Genomic DNA, 18,533 nt, shown 5'->3' with positions numbered 1-18,533 from the left:
CTAAACTCATCCAGACACAGTATCGAGGGGCTCCCAACTAACTCTTGCTACTCTTTCAGCTGACATCTAGCAACCTTGACTTATTTTCCAGGTGTATACAATTAGCAAAGGATCATCACCCCTCATGCAGAGCATGCAAATTTTTATTGTTTAAATTTATTCTTTCATGAATTTCAGAACCAATTTTTCCTCAACATACATTAGTTATAGATGAACATTGACCATGCTTCAGAATAGAGAAGAAGGAAGAAAAAGCTGTCAGATGTTGGATTGATATCACTTGGACTTTTATTGTGCTCATATACATCCATTCTTTTCCCTTGCAAATCCCCAATTCAACCTCATGTTAATTATTCCTCACACTTTTATACACATTCTTCTGCTTGGCCTTCTGCCATAGCATTCATTTGCTTCCCAAAACCATTCCTCCTCATCATCAAGGTACTTGCTGCCTCTAAAACTCTGCTTAGGTCCTCCCTTTCCTTAGCTGTTCTGTGAGCAACTATCCCTACAGTCAAGTCACCTGCCACCTCCTCTAAAGAGTTCTGTGAGAAGCCCACTAAAGATATTAGACAGTTATTCTCAGAAAATTACATTCTTCCAATACTTTGTGTATTATTTTTCCATTATATATTCACAAATACAAAATTTAATTTTATCATCACCTTACTAGTCTGTAGCCTTCTGAGATCATACTCATCTTCAGCATTCTTCAGTGCTGCATTTGTAATGTTTGACAAAATCCTAGATATCTTGATGTCTAAAATTGCATAGATACTCAGTTTATATTTACTCTTCAATAAAATTAACCACTGTATATTATGAAAGTAAAATTATTAAAGGGAAAGAAATGACTACTAATAAATTAAGATTATATAATTTATTTGAGGACAAGATAAAATTCCTTTAGCAATGAGAAGTAAAATGGCTTAGTCAAATCCTTCCCAAAGAAGACATAGCATGTCTTTATATGGACATTCTTGCCCTCAAGTCCATTGATCCTAAATGACCACAATTGTTTCACTTTTAGTCTGCAAGCACTGGAATCAAAATAGACTCATCAACTCCTCCTTACCAAAGAAGCTAAAGAGAAAAGACAAGAGTGAAAAAGGCTCTTCCCATCCATATTTGAACCTTTGGAGATAAAAAAGAACCATCCAAAAAGAAATCTACAAATATCCCCAGAGGGTTATTAACTGAAGGAATGAGACAGTGTCTCTAAGACTACTGAAATCAGTATGTCAGTAGTACAGTGACATACCCTAGTCAAAGATCTCACAGTTGTACTTAAGGTGGATAAATGGAAGAACATTAACCTAGCATGCAAGAGAGCATGAATATGATACTCCAAACACACGACCTGCAAAAACATAAACAATGTACATTTAAAAGATCTCATGATCTTATGATTTCTGAGTATAATATCATTCAGTGCCTTGTATATTTAATTCCTGGTGATTTCTAAGGCTGGAGTATATCATACCGGTAGATTGCTGCACAAATATGTTGTTCAGTTTTCAAAACTGAAAAAAGATACATATGATTTTGGAAAATTATGGAATAAACTATGCTCCCTACCCTTCACTGTCTTTAGTTTTGAATTTTCTTTGATAATTAAATTAATTTTGCAAATGTTAAGTAGTTTTAATTCCACACTATCCTCACCACTGGTTTTTGTTTTTCTATTTTTTGTTATGTTTTATTTTTAGGATTTTGATGTTATTTTAGTTGTTACTGTCTTTCAGGTTTTTGAAGACAGTGGGTCAAATCCAGGACCTCACACATATAAACAAATGCTCTACAAATTAGCAACTCCTCCAGTCCTATGCTTCACATGTCCTAAGATTTACTTACAGAACAAATACAGATTCTACTTAGATAAATATCCTTTTCTTCAAAGTTTTTCTCAGTGCAATGTGAACATCCTTATTCCTTAAACTGTAGATGAGAGGATTCAGCATTGAGCCCATAATGGTATAAAAAATGGTAGCTACTTTATCATCATCCACAGATGAACTAGTAGGCTTAAGATACATGAACGATGAGGCTCCAAAGAAAAGAGAAACAGCTATTACATGGGAGCCACAGGTATTGAAGGCTTTTGACCTACCCTCTGCAGAATGGATGCCAAGGATGTTGAAGAGTATCAAGGTGTAAGAAATAAATATAGTCAGGGTGGGCACTATTACATTGATACTAACAACAATGAAAACCACCAGCTCATTGGTGGCAGTATTTGTACAAGAGAGCTTCCGGAGAGGAACTATGTCACACACATAGTGATTGATGATGTTGCCATCACAGAAGGTCAGACTTAGTATGCTACCAGTATGGGCCATGGCTCCTGCAAACCCCATCACATACACACCCACAAGCATCAAATGGCAGGTCTGATGGGACATGGTCACCTGGTAAAGCAGGGGCTTACAGATAGCAGCATATCTGTCATAGGCCATGGCTGTCAAAATGTAGCATTCATCAATAACGAAGAAGCAGAAGAAAAAGAGTTGTGACATGCACTCAGCATGAGAGATGATGTTCTGCTTCATAAAACTCACCAGGATTTGGGGGTTTATGACAGAGGAGCAGCAGGAATCAATGAAGGCAAGGTTGAAGAGAAAATAGTACATGGGAGTGTGCAGGTGAGGGTTCAAAACAATCAGAACCATCAAGCCCAGGTTCCCCACCATGGAGACCACATAGATTCCCAAAAAGAGGAAGAAGAGAGGCAGCTCGAGCACTGGCTGCTGTGTCAAGCCCAGGAGGATGAACTCCTTCACGGAAGAGCCATTTTCTGAGGCCATTCTTCTCTAGGTCATATCTGTGAGAACAGTAAAAATCATAACATTAAAATAAAATCCCTGCCCTACCCCAACTACCCCATTAAAATTGGACTAAGAACAAAATTGAATAATAAAGTCATGTTCACACTTCTCTGTGATTTTGTTTTCTACATTTTATGGAAGTTCATGTACAGAAATAAACAAATGAAAGGCCATTTCCTTAGGAATAATATTCAGGGAACCAGTGACCATTTTTGGTTCTGCAACATCTCTGTTCTTCTGCTATCATGAAAACCACATCCCACTTAACGTTCAATGATAATCTCAAAAAGGAAGACACAAGGCACATCAAAAACTCAACATGGTTTAGAGAAAGAAAAACAAGCATGCATCCTGTTCAATACTTACCCTTGTGCATGAGGAACTCCTAAGTGACCTCACAGACACTTTTCTACTCTCACAGATGAGCATGTGACCCAGTAAAGGTTCATAGCCCCAAATATATATTCTTTTCTGTTGTTACTACATGTGCCTTTCCAGTGATGAGGGAAATTAATTTTGGACCACAAAGTCAGAGCCATCATTTCGGGAGATTAAGAAAAGCCATGATTGTAGATCATTATTTCCAATGGTGACTTTTCCAAGGTTGTTCTCTCTTCAGGAGGTTGTTAAATAGCATCCACTGATGTCTAAAGAGCCAACTGATTAAGACTCAAGAGGGTTTTATGAGACTATAATCTTAGGAACCTCATTAAAAATTGAATAGTTTGTTTCCCAGGTATTTTCCCCAAGAGATCATGCTTTATTGCCATTGTACTTAGGGACTAGTTCAATAGTAATGACATTGGCTCATTGGAGGTATTTAATTTTGTTTTTTATTTATTATTTGGAAATTTCATCCATATATATAATATGTTTTCATCAAATTTACTCCTGAATCCTTCTTTTGAAATTCCTCCCCCAACATCCTACCACTATACTCACAAAACTTGATCTTTTTTTTCCCTTACTTTTTTAAACTTACTGAGTTCAGTCAGCAGTGTCATTATGTATATAAATGTAGGGATATCTATATGAGTATAAGTAACCTCTCTGGGGCCACATACTTAAAACTGACTATATTTCTCCCAGTAGCCACCCAGTTGACTATAGTTGAGGTGGAACTTCATGATCCTATCCCCCCTCAATGTCTGTATTTTGTCATATTTGATTTTACACAGGTCTTATGCATACTGTTGCAGCCACTGTGAGTTTATTTGAGCAGGGAACATACTGAGTCTTGAAAACATTGCTTCAGTGAAGTTATCTATCACCTCTGGGCTTTACAATCTTCCCACCCCTAATTCACTTATGACCACTTAGGCTTGGGAGAAGGGGTATGATGTGGAGGTCCCATTTAGGATTCAGCACTCCCAGACTCTTATTCTCTGCCTATTTCCAAGTTATGAATGTCTGTGTTAATCACTATCTATTGCTGAAAGAAGTATTTCTGATGAAGGTGGAGATGCACTAATCTATGGGTACATATATAATAGAAATTTATTAGAAGTCAGTTTAATTCTATATCCAAATAGAAAAACAGCACTTCCCTAGAACCTATAACCTATCTAGTCTCTGGTAGTTTGCCCCATGAATTACACTAGGAATGAGTTCTGTCTGTGGGGCAAGTCTAAAATCCAAAAAAAAAAAAAAAAACCTCAACGTTTTCTCCCACAAGACTTGTACCAATTGTGGGGGCATTTACCCACCAACCCCACAGTTCCCCAGAGTTCTCTTGAGTGTGAGCAGCAAGAAATATTAGATAGGATTTATATTGCAGAGATAAACAGATAGAAAATAAAGGATAGCCTCAAGAGGGCCTGGGACCTATTCCAATGGGCCCTGTCTCCGCCCCAGGGTATTTATAGAGATGCCAAGGGGTGGAGCAAAAGACCTCCCCCCCCAGCACAGGCAAGTGCAGACCATTTCAGACACCTGCACTCAGGCCCATGGCCCTAATCATCCTCTATGCGGACCTGCTGGGTAAAGCCACGAAGAACCAGAAAACAGGCTCCCACAGGTCTCCCTTTCTAAATATATAAAAAATAACTCATTAATAGCTTGGAGCAATCTCCATAGCTGTTATACCTCCCAGTATGGGAGTAGAGGATGATAAAGATGGCATTTCTTTTTTGAATTAGGTCCAAGGTGACTACAGCAGTCTTAGTTGCCTCAAGCCCTTTCTAAAACAAAAACTTAATGCAATCGCAAATTTAAAGAATCCCTTAACTTCATCATTACCACTAACAGGTTAACATAAATATTGCTGTACATAGTCACAATTCTCCCAATCTTACAACTCAAAGCAAACTCTTAACAGAACCATTTGAATTAACATATATGGTGCTATATATAGTTAACAATTTTCTCAGTCTTACAACTTTAACTCTTAATAGAATCATTTGAATTTTCTTGCTAACAGAACATAGGAAAAACTTCTGATGTATTCACATCAAACTTAAATATTTCCTTAACTTCACAAAACAAGGGTGCATTAATATCAGGTTAAACATAATTTCTGCAAACATACATTCAACCTTAATTCACTCATAACTCCTCCTTTTCTTTATAATTTTTTAAAACAATCTCCAACCTAGTTAGAGGAATGTCAGGGACAAGGACAGAATCTCTAAGGACAGGCAACTAGAACATCTTACAGTCAGGTTGCCTAGCAACAGGACATTGAGGCAGAGCCCTTGACCCTTTCACCCTGTAAACATCCTATACAAACATCCTGATAGCTTGCCCCACCTTATGCAGATGACAGCTTCTTGCTCCCCCCACCCTGCAGGCACTATATAAACCCTCTTGGAGAAAAATAAAGTTGCACCTTGATCAGAATCTAGACTTAGTGTATTTCCTTGTATCTCCTGTCTCTATCATTCCGTCCCTAGGGTGGTTGAGAACCCGTTGAAGCCCTGCAGGCGGGGCAGAGGAACCCAAACTTACACAATTCCTATAAGCCCATATTGAAATGCAGTATTCTCAATCTAACCATTAACACTTTGAAAACTTTTAGCAAAACATCCAAAAGCAGTTTCTTAATAAAACTCTTTACACTTTAAAAGTAGTCTTAGTCTACCCCATTTGCATTTCTTACTAACATGACATTAATCCACACAAACAATTTTTTAAATTAAATAAACTAAGGAATATTAACTCTTCCTTTTCTTTATAATTTTTTAAGCAAAATCTCAAGCATAGTTAGAAAACCCAAACTTTTCTGTTTAAACAGTTCCATTTGTAACACAAAACCAGTTCCATAAGTAATTCCATTTTTACATAAACAGTTCCACAAAACAATTGCATTTTTTAACACAGAACAATTCATGAATAACCAGCATATATGCATACACAAAACTGCATCTTGAATCAAGGTAGAAACAATAAATTTCTTCATTTAAACAGTTCCATTTTTAACACAAATAATTCCAGAAAACAGTTCCCAGGTCATTACTATAAGTAAACTCAAAATTGTCCCATTGCAATGAAATCTATTGTTCATTTCATTAAGTCCCAAAATTCAAATGATAAATTCTGGTACTAGCTTTCCAAATATGAAGAAATCCATAACAAAAGTCTTTTTGTAGTTTTATCTCATTATTTTAAGTTCAAAAAGTTCAAAAAAAGTAAATTCTGGTATCAGGCTTTCACTTCCAAATATGAAGAAACGTTTTACAACCAAAACTTTTTGCAGTTAACAATTTTAGTTCAAACAAGCGTCTCTGCAACTTTTGTTCTCATGGACAGAGACCTTTCTAGGTACAGTAGTATTCTATTTCCCTTTTCAGGTCTTGGACTGTTTCCTTCATTTGTTTCATTGCTTTTTCTTGATTTTCTTTCAGTACCTTATTGTTTTCTTCCAGGACTTTACTGTTTTCTTCTAATTTGTCTGCCCTTTCCTCTAGTTGTTTACAGCGTTCATCCCATTTTTTTGTCTTTTCCTCTACATAAGCCTCTACCTTCTTCATGATGTCATTCATAAGGCTGTTTTCTTCCAATTTTTGATGTTCAGGTCTAGATGTTGGAGGAGGGCTAGGTTCTGGTGATGCTGTATTGCTCTTCATTTTGTTGTATGTATTTCTGCCTTGACGTCTGCCCATCTCCTTGTGGTTCGTTCTTGGTCTTATCAGCACACTTGGTTCAGACAGAGCTGACAGATTCAGGAAGCCTCTCTCTCTTGTCCAGATGGGAGCTCTCTTGTCCAAATGGGAACTCCGGGGCAGGATGGGAGCTCTTGTCCAGAAGGGAAGTCCGGGGCAGGATAGGCACTCTTATCCAGAAGGGAAGTCCGGGGCAGGATGGGAGTTCTTGTCTCTCTCTCTCTCTGGTCTCTCTCTGTCCAGAAGGGAAGTCCCCGGGGCAGAATGGGAGCTGGGGGGCCGGCCTCTAAGTCTCAGGAAGAGGCTTGGGGCTCCGGCGGATGGGTGTGGGGGCAGGGCGTGGAGACTGCAGGGTCTGCAGAGGGTCTCGGAGAAAGGGGGTCCTTCCCGGTGGGGCTAGAAGGGAACCTGCCCGGTGGCTAGAACCTGGGGGCAAGTTGGGCAGGTCTTCCCTGGAGTGGCTGGTGCCCAGGGATGGGGTCTGGGCTGAGGCAGGGCACTCACCTCTGTCCAGGAGGGAAGTCCGGGGCAGGATGGGAGCTGGGGGCCGGCCTCTAAGTCTCAGGAAGAGGCTTGGGTCTCGGGCGGATGGGCGTGGGGGCAGGGCGTGGAGATTGCAGGGTCTGCAGGGGGTCTCGGAGAAAGGGGGTCCTTCCCGGCGGGGCTAGAAGGGAACCTGCCCGGTGGCCAGAACCCGGGGGCAAGTTGGGCAGGTCTTCCCTGGAGTGGCTGGTGCCCAGGGATGGGGTCCGGGCTGAGCCAGGACACTCACCTCTGTCCTGAAGGGAAGTCCGGGGCAGGATGGGAGCTGGGGGCCGGCCTCTAAGTCTCAGGAAGTGACTGGGGTCTCGGGCGGATGGGCAGGGCGTGGAGATTGCAGGGTCTGCCGGAGGTCTTGGAGAAGGGGATCCTTCCTGGATGGGGCTAGAAGGGAACCTGCCCAGTGGCCAGAACCTGGGGCCAAGTTGGGCAGGTCTTCCCTGGAGTGGCTGGTGCCCAGGGATGGGGTCCGGGCCGAGCTAGGGCACTCACCTCTGTCCAGAAGGGAAGTCCGGGGCAGGATGGGAGCTGGGGGCTGGCCTCCAAGTCCCAGGAAGTGGCTGAGGTCTCGGGCGGATGGGCGTGGGGGCAGGGCGTGGAGACTGCAGGGTCTGCAGAGGGTCTTGGAGAAGGGGATCGTTCCCGGTGGAGCTAGAAGGGAGCCTGCCCGGTGGCTAGAACCTGGGGGCAAGTTGGGCAGGTCTTCCCCGGAGTGGCTGGTGCCCAAGGATGGGGTCCAGGCTGAGGCAGGGCACTCACCTCTGTCCAGAAGGGAAGTCCGGGGCAGGATGGGAGCTGGGGGCTGGCCTCTAAGTCTCAGAAAGTGGCTGGGGTCTCGGGCGGATGGGCGTGGGGGCAGGGCGTGGAGATTGCAGGGTCCGCCGGGGGTCCCGGAGAAGGGGACTAGAAGGGAACCTGCCCGGTGGCCAGAACCCGGGGCAAGTTGGGTAGGTCTTCCCTGGAGTGACTGGTGCCCAGGGATGGGGTCCTGTCTGAGCCAGGACACTCATCTCTGTCCAGAAGGGAAGTCCGGGGCAGGATCTACAGTAGTATTCTAAACAGTACCATTTTTTATGTTAGCTCAGGTTTTTCTGTGTTGCGTTGATTTTCCACAGATTTCAGCTCCGGATGCCTTATGCTGGTTTTGTGCGTCCACCATTCTTAGCTTCTTAGTGGCTTCTGGAGCTTTTGAAACCATTCAGACTGCCTGCTTTGCAGTCTACTAGGACACTACCTTCTGTGTCTCAAATTCTTTTACCATATACATTAAGCATAGATTCACATTCAATATTTACACTTTCACAAACTGACATATAACATGTGCTTAAGCATAAACTCACACTCAACATTTACACATTTTTACAAACTCACATATAACATATTAACATCTACTTATTTATATACTTCTTATCTTATTTCTTATTTAAACTTACATTTGCAACCAGTATCTTTCTTACACCCTTATTACTACATGTCTTAAGACTACCTTAGATACTTCTTACAAGCTTATATTCTTAAAGGAACTCTGTAGATCTATTTTACAAACTTATATAGGGATATCATTAGCATATATTTAACTTAGCAAACACCTAAAGATTTCTTAACACAGAGATCTAACAAGACAGAATTTCTACAAACTCACATATCTTATTTTCATCTTTTTCTACTTCTTACTCTTAATTATCACTATCTCTATTAGATTCTCTTAACTAGACAGGAAGTACGTACATCATTTCTAAAGTTTAGAGTTTATAGTCAGCTTTGCTATACAACACTGGGATTTAGTGAGTATTGTCATTATAGAGTTGTGATACTTGTTGCTAGGGGACTGTAACATTCTAGGACAAAGCCATACCCCAAACCTGCCGAGTTCTCTAGAGATGCACTGTCAGCGGTAAACGGTTTTTAACTAGAGGCTGTCCCTTCACCCAAATTCATAATAGCTCCCCTAAGTGCTTCAATTCAGACAAACGTTTCTATTACAGCAGTACTTTTGGTTTGTTCTACCGAAAAACTTCACTTCACTCTGAGCGTGAAATTACCATATTTAGCTGCTGTAAAGCTTTTCGTAAAGTACTGCACAGCTATTAGGTGATATAAAGTATTTTTCTAAAGGAGCTACTAAAGCCAAAAGCGGCACAGCTCCAAACTCTATTTCCTCACTGTTTGCATTAACCAGTGACAAAACCCCAGAAACACTAATCGAGCCACTTTCATTCTGGTTCCTTTATAGGAACGTCATTGGAGCTGACCCTTCCCTCAGTTCCACACTCCTTACCAGATGCTCCGGTAACCACCAAGCTTCATTCTCCTCTTATGAAAAAACACAAACATGTCCTCGCCCCCATATTAACACAGGATCGGGACCCTTCCATAATCCCGAGCAGGAATCTTTCCATTTCACTTGAGCAAAAGTCACTTGGATGCCACTGTGCCAAAATCTATCTGCAGTAGACTGCTCACGGACATCCATATTCAAAAAGTTCAGAACAAAAAGAGCATGATTTAATGCATTGTGTGGTGATTGAGGGTAAATTTCTTCCTTTATTTTTATTTTTTGAAGTTGTACTTTAAGACTACTATGAGCCCTTTCTACAATACCTTGTCCCTGAGGATTATAAGGAATACCTGTTTTATGTACAATTTCCCATTGGGTACAAAATTGTTGAAATGCCTTACTACTATATCTAGAACCATTATCAGTTTTAATAATTTTTGGTATAACCATATACGAAAAAACACTTCAAGCAGTGCATAATTGCATGTTTTGTAGCTTCCCCAGGTTGTGCACTAGCCATTAAAAATCCTGAATAAGTGTCAATGGTCACATGTACATATCTTAATTTGCCAAATTCTGCAATATACATAACATCCTTTTGCCATAGATGATTGGGAAGAAGACCTCAAGGGTTTACCCCTAAGTGATGGACAGGAAAATATTTTGGACATATCCCACATCATTTAACTATTTGACGAGCTGCTTCTTTGGTAAAATTGAATTGCTTTCTTAAGCTTTTGCTATTTTGATGAAGAGCATGTGACTGTTGAGCCATTTCCACTTGGGATAATGCTACTATCTTTGTTAACTTATCAGCCATTGCATTAACCTCAGCTAAAGGACAGGAAGATTGGAGTGAGCACTAATATGGCCCACAAAGCATGGCAGCTTTCTTTTGTGAATAGTGTCTTGAATTTGTTGAAACATTTTGACTTGATTGTTGTTAGTGCCAATATTTTCACCAAAGCTGTTACTAGTCAAAGGAGTCAAGAACATAGATGTTCTTTCATGAAACATATCCTTCATTAGCTTACTCTGAGAAAAAGCACTCTCAGGATTTAGTATTTTCATTTCATTAGCTTTAACTCCTGATGTTATTAGCAGCTATGATACTTAGCATTGATTTCTTACAAGGAACTTTCAGGTGAAGCAACTATTTTTTTTTAAAGACAGATTTTTCTGAAGTTTGTTCCCCATCTATAAAGCAGTCATTTCTTTTTGAATGCCTGTTTCCTTGTCTCCTTATTAGATTTGCAAAGGAATTACTCATTGCAGGCAGTTTATTCAAAAGGCAAAGAACTTTAATTGCAACATAAGTTTCTTCATGTCTAAGACAACGTTCAATGTATAAACTGCTTTCCCTTGTTTTAAGGATTTTAAAGTGGCTTGTTTGCTCTTATAGGTAGCTTTTTGTCTGATCTGGGTTCTCAAGAGGTAAGATTAAGCTTTCCAGCATTGCTTTGAGAAAAAGCTTCATTCTGAGCTGAAAAGTTTTTGGACAGTATTGCCATCTTTAGCTGAAAAACTACATTTCCCAGAATGCATTTCTCTTATATCAGTCCTTTGTTGCAAGCTAGCTTATGGACTCCATTTCACATAGTTCTTTTCCGGGTCTAAAAGTCACTTATGAAGTTTTTTCCCCGGGAGATTTGAACCAAGTTTTTTGCTTTTGCAACGGGAGATTTGAACAAGCATTTTACATTTTACATTTTCAACTATGGGACATTGGGAGGTTTCTGGTCTCTCCTCAGCTGGCTTCAACAGGTGTCTCTCCTTCATTTGACACTGGCCCCAAATCAGAACTTCACCTGCCTCGTTAGCGGGCATTGAGGCTGGCATTCCTGATAGCAACTTTTCTCAGGGCTTATGTTTGCCTTAGCTAGTCAGTGAAAAACAGTAATAAATAGCAGACCACAAGTTTAAAACTCTACTAGACAGACAGACAGACAGATAAAACTACAAATAAATTAAAAGAGTGGAAACAGACATTCAAGTAATATAAGTTTACTTCTAGGACTTTCCATTTTTTAACAGTGTAGATGAAAACTTCAATGACCCTTGTTTACATATAATTATATCTGTATATGGGATCAGTATGAATATTTTATACATAAACATGCTCTAAGTTGCTTTTCTCATCATATATGTATTATAGCAAAACATATAACAGAGACAATATAAGAATAGAAAGATTTATTTAGTCTCAGACTAAAACCTTAATTTTCTTTAAAGACCCAAATACAGAAAATACACATGGAAATGTAATGTTTTTCAACTTTTATTTTTTTATTTATTAATTAATTAGTTTTTTCCAGCCTGATTATAGTTTACTCTTACAGTTAACATATACCTTCATTGAAGTGGTTGGATATAAAATAAACTCAAAAAATTCAGTAGCCCTCCTATACACAAATGATAAGTGGGCTGAGAAAGAAATTAGTGAAACAACACCCTTCTCAATTTTTATTTTTAATTGACAAAAAAGTATGCATTTCTGAGGTACAATAAAATGGTATCACAGAGTAGTACACTTGGCAGTAACTGAATTGACCCAATTGAAACAATCCTGTTTCAAGGCAAAAGAACAAAAATAATATCCAGGCAGTGAGACCAGGTCCTGTACTCAGTGCATGAGTTAGCTGTTTGAAACCTGGGGCTTTTACAGGGACAGTTGGCTCATCCTGGGAGGAGGGGACTGGACCTGCCTGGACTGAATCTACCAGGTTGAGCTGAATCCCCAGGGGAGTCTTTGCCCTGGAGGAGATGGGAATGGGGGGTGGGCTGGGGGAAAGAGGAGATGGGAGCGGGGAGAACAAGGGAATCCATGGCTGATATGTAAAATTAAATTATGTTATAAAATAAAAAAAGTATAAAAAAAAGCAGTGAGAATCTATTGAGGGTCAGGTACATACTTACTTCAAAGGAGTTAAGTGGGAAAAATACATGTTTATATTTCTGGAATATGGTATTTAAAATAAAGTATTACAATATTTTGAAATGTATATTATTTGTCATTTATTCTGTGTGTAACTTCCACAGAAGTTTTAATATTAGATGTGCAGAATCAAAGACACAGAAGACTCAGACTCAACTCATGCAGAATTCAGACTGAAAATCAAGTCATTTCTATTGGTCCTTCCATTTGACACAACTAACTAAACTCATCCAGACACAGTATCGAGGGGCTCCCAACTAACTCTTGCTACTATTTCAGCTGACATCTAACAACCTCGACTTATTTTCCAGGTGTGTACAATTAGCAAAGAATCGTCAACCCCTCATGCAGAGCATGCACATTTTTATTGTTTAAATTTATTCTTTCATGAATTTCAGAACCAATTTTTCCTCAACATACATTAGTTATAGATGAACATTGACCATGCTTCAGAATAGGAAGGAAGAAAAAGCTGTCAGATGTTGGATTGATATCACTTGGACTTTTATTGTGCTTATATACATTCATTCTTTTCCCTTGCAGATCCCCAATTCAACCTCATGTTAATTATTCCTCACACTTTTATACACATTCTTCTGCTTGGCCTTCTGCCATAGCATTCATTTGCTTCCCAAAACCATTCCTCCTCATCATCAAGGTAGTTGCTGCCTCTAAAACTCTGCTCAGGTCCTCCTTTTCCTTAGCTGTTCTGTGGGCAATTATCCCTACAGTCAAGTCACCTGCCACCTCCTCTAAAGAGTTCTGTGAGAAGCCCACTAAAGATATTAGACAGTTATTCTCAGAAAATTACATTCTTCCAATACTTTGTGTATTATTTTTCCATTATATATTCACAAATACAAAATTTAATTTTATCATCACCTTACTAGTCTGTAGCCTTCTGAGATCATACTCATCTTCAGCATTCTTCAGTGCTGCATTTGTAATGTTTGACAAAATCCTAGATATCTTGATGTCTAAAATTGCATAGATACTCAGTTTATATTTGCTCTTCAATAAAATTAACCACTGTATATTATGAAGGTATAATTATTAAAGGGAAAGAAATGGCTACTAATAAATTAAGATTATATAATTTATTTGAGGACAAGATAAAATTCCTTTAGCAATGAGAAGTAAAATGGCTTAGTCAAATTCTTCCCAATGAAGACATAGCTTGTCTTTATATGGACATTCTTGCCCTCAAGTCCATTGATCCTAAATGACCACAATTGTTTCACTTTTAGTCTGCAAGCACTGGAATCAAAATAGACTCATCAACTCCTCCTTACCAAGGAGGCTAAAGAGAAAAGACAAGAGTGAAAAAGGCTCTTCCCATCCATATTTGAACCTTTGGAGATAAAAAAGAACCATCCAAAAAGAAATTGACAAATATCCCAAGAGGGTTATTAACTGAATGAATGAGACAATGTCTCTTAGACTACTGAAATCAGTATGTCAGTAGCACAGTGACATAACTTCTAGTTGTACTCTAGTCAAAGATCTCACAGTTGTGCTTAAGGTGGATAAATGGAAGAGCATTCGCCTACCATGCAAGAGAGCATGAATATGATTCCCCAAACACATGACCTGCAAAAACATTAAAAAAAAGTACATTTAAAAGATCTCATGATCTTATGATTTCTAAGTATAATATCATCCAGTGCTTTGTATACATAATTCCTGGTGATTTCTAAGGCTGGAGTGTAACATACTGGTAGATTGCTGCACAAATATGTTGCTCAGTTTTCAAAACTGAAAAAAGATACATGTGATTTTGGAATATTATGGAATGAACTATGCTCTATACCCTTCACTGTCTTAACTTCTGAATTTTTTGATAATCAAATTAATTTTGTATAATATTAAATAGTTTAATTCCACACTATTCTCACCTCTGGTTAGGATTTTGAAGTTATTTTAGTTGGTGTTTTCATTCAAGATTTTGAAGACAGTGGGTCAAATCCAGGACCTCACACAAATAAACGAATGCTATACAAATTGGCAACTCTTCCAGTCCTAGGCTTCACATGTCCTAAGATTTACTTACAGAACAAATACAGATTCTACTTAGGTAAACATCCTTTTCTTCAAAGTTTTTCTCAGTGCAATGTGAACATCCTTATTCCTTAAACTGTAGATGAGAGGATTCAGCATTGAGCCCATGATGGTATAAAAAATGGTAGCTACTTTATCATCATCCACAGATGAACTAGTAGGCTTAAGATACATGAACGATGAGGCTCCAAAGAAAAGAGAAACAGCTATTACATGGGAGCCACAGGTACTGAAGGCTTTTGACCTACCCTCTGCAGAATGGATGCCAAGGATGTTGAAGAGTATCAAGGTGTAAGAAATAGATATGGCCAGGGTGGGCACTATTACATTGATACTAACAACAATGAAAACCACCAGCTCATTGGTGGCAGTATTTGTGCAAGAGAGCTTCCGGAGAGGAACTACGTCACACACATAGTGATTGATGATGTTGCCATCACAGAAGGTCAGACTTAGTATGCTACCAGTATGGACCATGGCTCCAACAAACCCGATCACATACACACCCACAAGCATCAAATGGCAGGCCTGATGGGACATGGTCACCTGGTAAAGCAGGGGTTTACAGATGGCAGCATATCTGTCATAGGCCATGGCTGTCAAAATGTAGCATTCATCAATAATAAAGAAGGCAAAGAAAAAGAGCTGAGTCATGCACTCAGCATGGGAGATGATGTTCTGCTTCATAAAACTCACCAGGATTTGAGGGGTTATGAGAGAAGAGGAGCAGGAATCAATGAAGGAAAGGTTGAAGAGAAAGTAGTACATGGGAGTGTGCAGGTGAGGGTTCAAAACAATCAGAACCATCAAACCCAGGTTCCCCAAGGTGGAGACCACATAGATTCCCAAGAAGAGAAAGAAGAGAGGCAGCTGGAGTTCTGGCTGCTCTGTCAAGCCCAGCAGAATGAACTCCTTCACAGAAGAGTCATTGCCTAAGGCCATTCTTCTCTGGGTCATATCTGTGAGAACAGTAAAAACCATAACATTAAAATGAAATCCCAGCCCTATCCAAACTATCCCATTAAAATGGGACTAAGAACCAAAATTGAATGATAAAGTTAAGCCCACACTTCTCTGTGACTTTACTTTCTACATTTTATGGAAGTTCATGTACAGAAATAAACATAAATAAATGAAAGGCCATTTCCTTGGGAATAATATTCAGGGAACCAGTGACCAACAGATTTTTGGTTCTGCAGCATCTCTGTTCTTCTGCTATCTTGAAAATCCACATCCCACTTAATGTTCAATGATAATCTCAAAAGAGAAGACACAAGGCACATCAAAAACTCAAGGTGGTTTAGAGAAAGAAAAACAAGCATACATCCAATTTAATACTTACCCTTGTGCATGGGGAAGTCATAAGTGACCTCACTGACACTTCTCTACTCTCACAGATGGGCAAGTACTGTGTGACCCCTGTAAAGTTTCATAGACCCAATTATATACACTTTCGTTTATAGATATTTACTTTTCTGTTGTTACTACATTTGCCTTTCCGGTGATGAGGGAAACTAACTCTGGATGGCAAAGTCAGAGCCATCATTTCTGGGGATTAAGAAAAGCCACAAGTATAGATCATTATTATCAGTGCTGACTTTTCCAAGGTTGTTTTCTCTATCCCAGAGGTTTTTAAATACCATTTACTGATGTCTAAACAGCCAACTGATTAAGACTCAAGAGAGTTTTATTAGACTGTCATCTTAGGAACCTCATTAAAAATTGAAAAGTTTATGTTTCTCACGTATTTTCCCCAAGAGATCACATTTTATTGTCATGATACTAAGGGATTAGTTCAATAGTAATGACATCGGCTTATTGCAGGTATACAACTCCATTTTGTATTTATTGTTTGAAAATTTTATCCATGTATACCATGTGTTTTCATCAAGTTCACCCCTGCATCCTTCTTCTGAAATTCCTCCCCTAATATCCTAAATTAATCTCACAAACTTTGTCTTTTTTCCCTATTTTTTTAACCTATTGAGTTCAGTCAGCAGTGCCAGTGGGTATATAAATGTAGGGATTTCTATGTGAGTATAAGTACCCTCTCTGGGGGATATCCTTTAAACTGACTATGATTCTCCTAGTAGCCAACCAACTGACAATAGTTGAGGTGGAACTTCATGATCATATCCTCCTTCAATGTCTGTATTTTGTCAAGTTTGATTTTACACAGGTCTTATGCATACTGTTGCAACCACTGTGAGCTTATTTGAGCAGGGAACATATTGAGTCTTGAAAATATTGCTTCAGTGAAAATATTTCTCTGGGCTTTACCATCTTCCTACCTCTTATGACCACTTAGGCTTGGGAGAAGGGGTATGATGTGGAGGTCCCATTTAGGATTCAGCACTCCCAGACTCTTATTCTCTGCCTATTTCCAAGTTATGAATGTCTGTTTTAATCACCATCTACTGCCAAAAGAAGCATCTCTAATAAAGGTTGAGAGATGCATTAATCTATGGGTACATGTATAAGAGAAATTTATTAGAAGTCAGTTTAATTCTATATCCAAAGCAGAAAAACAGTACTTCCCTAGAACCTAGAACCTATCTAGTCTCAGGTAGTTTTCCCCACGAATCACTCTAGGAATGAATTCTGCCTGTAGGGCAAGTCTAAATTCCAAAAAGAAATTCATTGGTTACTCCAACAACACTTGTACCAATACAGCACTAGAGGGTGTATTCTCCCAGGTCAGCAATTATTGTATCTCTCAGGATTCACAGCTATGTGTAATTGATTATTACTATTTCCCTGTGATAGCCTTCCTGGACCTTAAGCACTACAGAAGATAGAAAATAGGGATGGAGCTTCCAGGCAGATACAAGCTTTATTTCTCCATGTTATGACTTGAATATATGGTATCTCAGCAATCACATCTCACCATTATGTAATGGGCGTAATCAAGACCAATGGTGTTTGCCTGTAATATTGGGAGGTTCTAAGGAACACAACTGACAAACAACTCCAAAAATGTGGCTCATTCCTGAATTTCAGTGTTTCTTTGATAGCCAATGGTGTCTAAGAGGAACACTGTCTCCCAATTTTAGGATAACACCATTTAAAACCTTTTTAATCCATGAATATATATTAATGAGCTTATAGTGTAGTAGGATTACAAATGACTTTCTCAAAGATCTTAATGTTAGTCATCGCTTGTGAAACTCCCTCACCTTTATTGCCATCCCATATTGTGTCCAACTCAATCCTCCTGCTCCATTTATCTCCATTCCTGCTTCATCCCACCTGTGCTCCAGATTTACACACATTTTTTCCTATTAACGTGGGCACTCTCCAAATAGAAAATCAAGAAAATCTGTCCAATAAACAATGGATTCATTATACTTCACATCAGTAGAAGAAATCCTATATATTTGTTGATAATATCTTCTTTCATACATATCACACATACTTCTTCATCAAAGTCTATGATGTCAAAGGGATTTTGTCTGTTTTCCTCACAGCTACTTCTGATGCACTTAAAACAATTAAAATTGACATACACAGGGGTTGTCCTAGAAAAATGTATAGAAGAATGAGTAAATGGACATCCTTTCACAGTTCTCTAAGAATGCATACGGGATATTGCTCACAGAGAATTTTTAGGTGCCAATACTCTTATTTATAGACATGAAGGTGGACAGAGATGACATCCGTAAAGAATGTACAGCCACAGACAACACCCAGAGGCCATCAAAGGTAATTCCCAATTGGAGTTACTAAGACCAGAAGAAAGAAAAATAAAAAGTCACAGTTCTCATCCATGAATATCACTCTGCTTTTCAGAAAAACAC

The 18,533-nt window shown here is 39.1% G+C and overlaps 2 protein-coding genes across 3 annotated transcripts; both read right to left on the bottom strand.

The window, feature by feature from the left end:
* Positions 1 to 938: 938 nt before the first annotated feature.
* On the bottom strand, positions 939 to 8,212 carry LOC128121916 (olfactory receptor 145-like). Of its 2 annotated transcripts, none has more exons than XM_052756997.1 (2): positions 7,698 to 8,212; positions 939 to 2,821 (listed from the first exon to the last, which is right to left on the bottom strand). In XM_052756997.1, exon 2 carries the CDS (start codon positions 2,802 to 2,804, stop codon positions 1,875 to 1,877), a length of 930 nt encoding a protein of 309 aa, XP_052612957.1. In that variant the 5' UTR covers positions 2,805 to 2,821; positions 7,698 to 8,212; the 3' UTR covers positions 939 to 1,874. The 2 variants fall into 2 exon arrangements, 1 of the variants encoding a protein (XP_052612957.1); XR_008222291.1 differs by lacking the exon at positions 939 to 2,821 and adding an exon at positions 3,579 to 7,160.
* Positions 8,213 to 14,748: 6,536 nt separating this feature from the next.
* On the bottom strand, positions 14,749 to 15,693 carry LOC128103400 (olfactory receptor 145-like). Its single transcript, XM_052727770.1, has one exon. The coding sequence runs from the start codon at positions 15,691 to 15,693 to the stop codon at positions 14,749 to 14,751; it is 945 nt and encodes a 314-aa protein (XP_052583730.1).
* Positions 15,694 to 18,533: the final 2,840 nt, after the last annotated feature.

This window comes from Peromyscus californicus, unplaced genomic scaffold (genome assembly GCF_007827085.1).
Source record: "Peromyscus californicus insignis strain IS unplaced genomic scaffold, ASM782708v3 Scaffold_11__1_contigs__length_118956290, whole genome shotgun sequence".
Lineage (NCBI taxonomy): Eukaryota > Metazoa > Chordata > Mammalia > Rodentia > Cricetidae > Peromyscus > Peromyscus californicus.
Note: the sequence above shows the minus strand (reverse complement) of the source record. Positions and strands in the feature narration are given on the sequence as shown.